The sequence below is a fragment of the Montipora capricornis genome, chromosome 6 (assembly GCF_036669925.1).
Source record: "Montipora capricornis isolate CH-2021 chromosome 6, ASM3666992v2, whole genome shotgun sequence".
NCBI classification, from domain to species: Eukaryota; Metazoa; Cnidaria; class Anthozoa; order Scleractinia; family Acroporidae; genus Montipora; species Montipora capricornis.
Genome location: NC_090888.1, coordinates 72,011,548 through 72,019,047, shown reverse-complemented (window position 1 = coordinate 72,019,047; position 7,500 = coordinate 72,011,548). Strand labels below are relative to the sequence as shown.

At 40.6% G+C, this 7,500-nt stretch overlaps 1 protein-coding gene across 1 annotated transcript in view; it reads left to right on the top strand.

Annotated features, from left to right (window-relative positions):
* Positions 1 to 7,500, top strand: part of LOC138054420 (rho guanine nucleotide exchange factor TIAM1-like) — a 47,890-nt gene that overhangs the window by 3,859 nt on the left and 36,531 nt on the right. Inside the window, 6 exon segments of the mRNA XM_068900861.1 lie at positions 1,316 to 1,394; positions 2,238 to 2,294; positions 2,466 to 2,533; positions 2,643 to 2,696; positions 2,813 to 3,265; positions 3,482 to 3,877. Coding sequence (XP_068756962.1) covers positions 2,966 to 3,265; positions 3,482 to 3,877 — 696 coding nt within the window. The 5' untranslated portion in view covers positions 1,316 to 1,394; positions 2,238 to 2,294; positions 2,466 to 2,533; positions 2,643 to 2,696; positions 2,813 to 2,965.

The following is a 7,500-nucleotide window of genomic DNA, read 5'->3' as shown; positions in this document are numbered from 1 at the left end:
TAATTGGGGCACTTGGGGCAGTGACCAAAAACTTGATGATGTGGGTTACTAAGATAGGAACACCTGGGATCTTGAACTTACTCCAGAAAGCCTGCTTGTTGGGAACAGCAAAGATCTTAAGAAGGATCGACCCTTAAGGCCCCTAAGGCTATAGGAAATAGCTTGATGACCTTGGGATACATGTCCACCAATACAACTAGTGGTGTGAAATATGAACAATAACAATAATACACTTTATTTAAAGAGGGACGTGGCACAGAATAGTTGAGGTAACTAATAAACTTGTGGTCCACTATCTATTAAAATTAAACTAATATATTGCCATGCGAAGTGGACACAGAAATGTAAGAGCTAAAAGATGAAATGTGTGTTAAATTCTGTAACATATCTATCAATAAAGCTATAAAATGCCCATATGATATGAATAAGAATTGTAACAAAAAATACAATGTAACTTAATTGTAACTAATATTAAAATGATACAGTTTCTCTTGTTCATCAAAAAGGTTGTTACAATGATAATTGTTCTTAAAAGATTCTAATAATGCAGAATTCCTACAGTAAGTTCCACCCAAATAAAATTGGTGTTACTACATCTTGTAGCACGATTATGTTGCTGACTGTTGAGTATTGAAGAGCCTTCAATATATATATATGAAGGTAATTTCACTCTAGATACGTTTGTATGCAACGCAGCATGTAGCTATTTTTGGTTTCCTCATAAAAAGGAAGCCGCTGGAGTCTATTGAACAGCTTGACACTAGACACCTGATTATCAGCATCGGAAATTAATTACCCTAGCTGCTCGTTTCTGTAACTTTAAAACATGACGTAGGTTCTCCTTGTCACAGCTAGTCCAGATTGTGCTGACATAATGCAAAACCAATCTAATCATAGTCACTGTGATGTAAAACAATAGCATTCGTTTCATGGGCAGGCAAGATTGTATCTTTTTCAATATTCCTATTCGCTGGCATGGACTACGAGTTTTACAACAAATTAATCTTGACAACATCAGGTCGAAAAATAAATGTGAAATAAAATTATGTTGGGGTTCATTCTGAAAGACCTTTGGTCTGTTAAATTCTGACAGACAAGAAGTTTTGTAGCATCCTCTTTTCAACTGAAACGTCCTTGAATGTTATCTTTGACATCATTGTTATACCTTGAGTTAGAATTAATATTAACCCTTTCGCGTCCAAACCAGCCTAAACCGACCATACTTAGTATTTTACTCTGTCTAATGCCAGACGATTTTACTTGTCAATGGGGAACCCCTGGGAGTTAATGGGTTAACTGTGAGTTTGTTTTGCAGGTGAATACAGAAGATGTTTTTCTTGTCACAGCTTCGGTGAACAATGAGGCTGTGTTCAGTGCAGAAATAAACTTGAGTGGTAATGCATAAATACTTGAGCTTTTAAAAATTACAAAAAATAACATTTATCCGAATATTAATCAAGGGCTATATAGATAATACAGCATAAAGGGACATTTTTATGGAGGATTTGCTGGATTATCTACTTTGTGAGATCACTCATTCCCTGCTGGCAGACATCTTTTGTTCTTTTGTGTTTGCTGGGATAATGAATATGGGAAAGGGGACCTTTGCCTTGGGTCAAAACTCACTTTTAAATTTATACAACCACCATCCACGACCTTGGACAGGACTGTTCAAAATGCATGTCCCATGATGTGTTTGCTGACTGTGACCCTTGCATTCCTTTACAGTAATTATGCTGATGTTAAGTGAGCCCGTACAACATGCGCTAAGAAACCGCAGCACGTGCTCTGAACACAGTGAATTTCGACCCATGGCAGAGGTCTGTTTCTGGCACTCATTAGCCCAGCAAATGCAAAAGAAAGGAGACCTAGCTCTGCTAGCAGGGAAGATCACTCAATAATAACAATGCAAGTTTTTATTACTACTTGAATGTGGATTTCATTGTGGTCCTCTCTTAAATAGTAGAACTGTTATATTATTAGAATCCCAATTCGTGACCATGTGTTTTCATGATGGTATTTATACCCTTTCCACCCAAGAGTGGCCCTTACAGATTTTGCTCTGTCTAACATGGTCAATTTTACTTGCCAATGGGGACCAGTTTAGGTTTGATACGTTTACTGTAAGCAGGATTATAAGATTTAGTCAGCCTAAGGTGTTAATGGTTCTGTTGTGTAATTTTACGTTTTTGTCAATTCTGACTTGTTTTAAAAAACTTTTCTTTTACTGAATCTAGAAATAAGGCTGAAGAAGACATCTGAGTGTTTTGTTCAGTGGAGAAATCGTAAATCAAGTAAGTGAAGGAAAATGGTCATTTAATGTAGTATTGTAAACCATTGAAGTAAGACTAATACAGGTAGTTTCAAAGAACAATTAAAGAAATTCAGTGTTTTGAAAAGAATGTAATTGATAGTCCTTAGCACTGATAATACAGTGTACATGTTTATTTTGTTTTGTTTCACAGAGAGCCATGCTTGGGGACTCAATTTTGTTTCTGAAGAGGAAGCTCAAAAGTTCTTGGATTTTTGTCGTGTTTGTAAACTTTTCATTTTTGGAAAAATCTCTTTTCTCCTTTTTTTCAGTTTCAATGTTTTTAGTAGTTCATTCTTTGACATTAGACTACTGCATTCTTTTCAAACAGGCCAGACGCAATGGTTCAGTTTCTGGAACTATTCATTCTAATCTCCAGCCCCAAGTAAGGTTTGATTGTTACTTAATGACTGTCTTGCATAAAGTGTATAAATCGCATTAGTGAAATGACACTTTTATTTTTCTTTCTTTAACTTTATCATTTATTGTACGTACTAATAGGTGAATCCATCTAGGAAGGAAAGCCAGGGCTCTGATAATGCTCCAACCATCCAGATAAATGACATTGAATTAAACCTAAAAACTGCACCCATAAATGGCATTCTTCACAACAGTGACGATGAGCGCTTCAGCTCCAGTAGTACTCCTGTTGACATGGACCGACGCAGCCCAACAGTATCACGTAGCAGCACTCCATTAACTCATCAACCCAATAGTACTGACCCTGGTGACAGTGGGTATGGCATGGAGGACATTGGAAGTGACTCAGTTGACCGACAAAAATTATCAAGCGTGTCCTCATCTTCCAATGAACTCTCAGCACGCCTGTCTGTCGCTAGTGACTCTGATTACTCTGTTAGTTCAAGGAGTAACTTGTCAGCTGATTCAGATGATGCTACTGAAATAAGCTACTACAAGAAAATTGCTGATATGAATACAAGTAACAGCCGTCAGGTGAGAAACTTGTGATGGCACTCTCTCGAAGTATCAATATGTTGTCAAATATTTCAAATCAGTGTTTTGAAGGGATGAGACGGTGCAGTGAGAGCTAATGAAATGACAAAGAAGAGTACAAGACATAAACCAGAAGATAGAACAGCTGGTCCCTTTTACTTGTCTTGAATCAAACTGATGTTTTGCAGTTGATTTCTTTTGTGTTAACTTTTGCAGGATCTGAATGCTTCATTTCGTGATGATTTGGATCAGAATAGCAGCTGTGGAACTGATGCAGATTGGAAACCCAGATCTGGCATTGCACAATCACGTCAAGGTGGGGCAACTCGTAAAGCTGGTTGGCTGTCGGTCAAGCATGTCCTTGTTAGATTGAAGTCTGGCAAAGTCGACCTTGCCTCTGATAGGAAGTGGCGTAAATGCTGGGTGTCGCTAAAGAGTGGTGCACTTAACTTCTATGTGTGCAATGAAAAGACTGTGAGTCCTCAAGATTTAGATGAACCAAGCTTTTCATTGGAGATTGATGGCTGTATCGCTCAGGCTGTACCAGAACATGCTAAATTGGACCATGTGTTTAGTGTAAGCTCAAGACTTGGAGAAGGCTACTTTTTCCAGGTATCATAAGCTAACGATATTTTTTTCTGCCAAATGTATTAATTAAATTAGTGTGTCATTCCATCAATGCATCATTGAAAATAAGTGAATGTGAAAAAGTGAAAACAGGGAATTTAGAAGCAATATGCTGTTCAACTGCACTTGCTTAGCAGAATTGATTTGACAAAGATAGCCACCAGAGTTAAAAAGACTTCAGAAAGATTCAACTTCAGAATGATCTGCATATATATGCTGCATTTAGAACATGTACATGTAATGGAATGTTTAAAGAAAAATCCACCAGTTTTGATCAAACTAATCTCTTGTTGCTTTTAAAATCTGTTGCTTAAGAAAATAATGCTTCATACTCTTTGGCATGCAGGCTACAGTAACAGTGTTTTATGTGGAAAAATGTTGTTATGTAGACTGCAAAAAGCCACCACCAATCAGACGTTCAATATTCAAGGCTTCTTTTGCCACTTCATAACAGACAGCTGTGACCATCACCTACATACTCTGCTGTTCAAATACAGCTGAACCTTGATTATCTGGACTCGTTTGGACTGGATGAAATAGTCCGGATAATCTAGAATATGAATATTAATGAGGAACAAAAACTGATTAAATTAAGAAAGCGACGTTTAATCGTGAAACAATGAAACATTTACAAATCGTTTGGAAAACAATATGGTCTACATCTTCACTGTCCATTGTGAATACCTGTACATGTGTCGGCAAAGTTCATGATCTTTTCCTTGTTCTTGCAGATATCAGATATCTGCTGCTTACTAACGCCATATTCAGCCGACAAATTGGTTCCTTTTTCTCCTTTCTCTAATCGCAAAGTCATAGACTTTATCTTTTATCGACAGAACGGATCGCTTACGCTTCAAAGACATGATGATCGTGAAGAAACATTCGTGACGCAGTGTAGCTTGTTTATGTTGCATACTGTAGTGTCTTACAAGTATGCTATGCGGACCTATGTAACGCGCGGAGTTATGGGTATCTAGAGAGAGATCCGCCATGTTGTAGAGCATCGTGTAGTGTTATTAAAGTTCTGTTTATCCGAGTTTTAAAAGTGCTTTTAATAGCCATCCGATAGTGAAGCGTTACGCTGGCGACGAGGACGGGATTAACGGAATTTTTGGCGTAATTATTTTTGAAATATCACACGAAGGAAACACATTTTATCAGCGTAATGAGTGAACAAAACACCAGTCAACCAGCCGGGCCAAGTCAGCCAACGGCGATCCGAACGAATCAAGTACGGGGTCTACCCTGTTTCGAACCCAGGGCAGAACCCCACACTTTATCGGTACGTTGGAAGCGTTGGAAACGCTCGTTCGATTTGTATGTGTTGGCATAAGGGATTGCGGAAGATCGTCAGAAGGTTGCTCTCTTGTTGCACACCGCAGGATAAGAAGGATTTGTACTTGCCGGCCCGGTGGAAGAATTAAGAGATTAGAAAGATGTTGCGGAGGTATTGGATAGCTATTTTGTACCGAAAGTAAGCGTACCTTTTGAATTCAGCAATCACTTGAGAAAGTAGACCAGTTTGTTTGCAGGCTAAGGCAGAAGGCGATTACATGTGAATTTGCGAGCGTGGTTCAGACGATTCGGGACCAACTGATCGAGAAATGCCGAGACGGCAGGCTCAGATGAAATTTTCGGGAGAAACCAAATGCTACTTTTAAAGACTTACAAGACATTGCAAGATCTCATGAAGCTGTGGACGCGCAGATGGAGTCGATGAGCAAGGCACCGGTTAGTAGCAGAGATCAAGTTAATTCAGTTAAACAGCAAAAGTTCCAAACGAAGGGAAGAGGGCGTGACCCTAAGAAAGGAGGGCCAAACATCAAATCGCGTGGGCCTAAAGCATGCTACAACTGCAACCGTAGGCCATTTCGCAAGGGATTCGTGTTGTAGTTGAGAATAAAGAGTGTGGAAAGTGTGGAGCTCGTGGACATTTTGCGGTCTGTTGTGGAAACAAGAAACACTTGTCAAGTAACCAGAAAGGGACCGTCCCAGAAAATAAGAAGAAAGCCTAGCTAGTAGCAGAAGGGGTCTCTGGAGAAGGAGATGGTTATGCATTTACTGTTGGAGGAGGGCTGCGAGTTGGAGAAATGACACTCAAGGTGGGAGGAGTATTGAAGGAGTAGTGTTAGACAGTGTACTTATTGACTCTGGGGCATCATGTAACCTGATTGACTACAACGCTTGGAATAATATGAAACAGAATCGGATCGAATGCGAATCCGAAGTGTCGAATAAGAAGTTATTTGCGTACGGACAGAAGCAACCGCTCGGGGTCGTAGGAACTTTTGTGGCAGAGGTGGTATGTGTAGATAACGGAGCTGAGTGTGTAGATGAGTTCAACAGGAAGACCTTTACTGGGAAGGAAAACAGCCGAAAAGCTTAACGTGTTACGCTTGGGACCAGAGAACGTTCCTAACAGTGGAAGAGGGTTGCGACCAGGACATCCGGGAGAGTTATGCTGACATACTCACTGGGGTTGTAAAGCTAAAAGATTATCGCCTCAAGCTACACATTAACAAAGAAGTTAAACCTGTAGCTTGGCAAGTACGTATATTCCCTTCCCTTTTGGACTAAGGGACAAAGTAGATCTCAAATTGGATGATGTCCTAAGCAAGGACATCATTGAAGAAGTGCCAGACACACCAACGTCGTGGATATCACCACTCGTGTTAGCGCCAAAACCGGACGGTGAAATACGAGTTTGCGTAGATACGAGAAGGGCAAACTAGAAGAAGGCTCAAGAGAAATCACCATATTTGTCACCCACCGAGAGCTGTATAGGTACAAGCGGCTTATGTTCGGTATCTCTTCAGCCCCCGAGAAGTACCAAAGGATTATATCCGATGTTATACGTGGTTGCAAGGGGGTGGCAAACATAGCTGATGACCTAATCGTTCATGGGAAAAATACCGGAGAGCACGATAAGAATCTACATGCAGTTTTACATTTTCCGGACATGATCTGAGTCACGAAGGAGTTTCGCCAAGTGAAGAGACGATTGCGGCAGTCGTGGATGCGCAACCCCTAAAGAATGCCTCAGAAGTGCGCTCATTTGTAGAGCTTGTCCAGTATTCATCAAAGTTCATCCCGAACTTTTCACAAGTTGCTGAACCACTACGGAAGCTGGTGTGGAAAGATCAAGCCTTCATTTGGGGTGTCGAACAACAAAAGGCATTCGAAGAGCTCAAACGCCTCATGACATAGCAAAAGCACTGGCTTATTTCAGAGGGGATTGCAAGACAAGGATAGTGGCAGACGCAGGACTGACGGTCTGGGGGCAATGTTACTCCAGTTACAAGAAGGGGAATGGAGAGCTGTGTCGTATGCCTCGCGTAACCTTACTGAGGTCGAAAGACGGTACGCTAAGACAGTAACAGAAGCTCTCGCCCTAGTATGGGCATGTGAACGGTTCAACTTGTATGTGTATGGGCGTGACATCAAATTAGAAACGGACCACAAACCTCTCGAGTGCATTTTTTGAAGTAGATCCAAATCATCGGCAAGAATCGAGCGATGGGTTCTCCGTTTGCATTGCCACAACTACCGAGTAGTGTACCGACCCGGAAAACCCAGCCTGGCAGATGCGCTGTCCAGATTGAATCAGA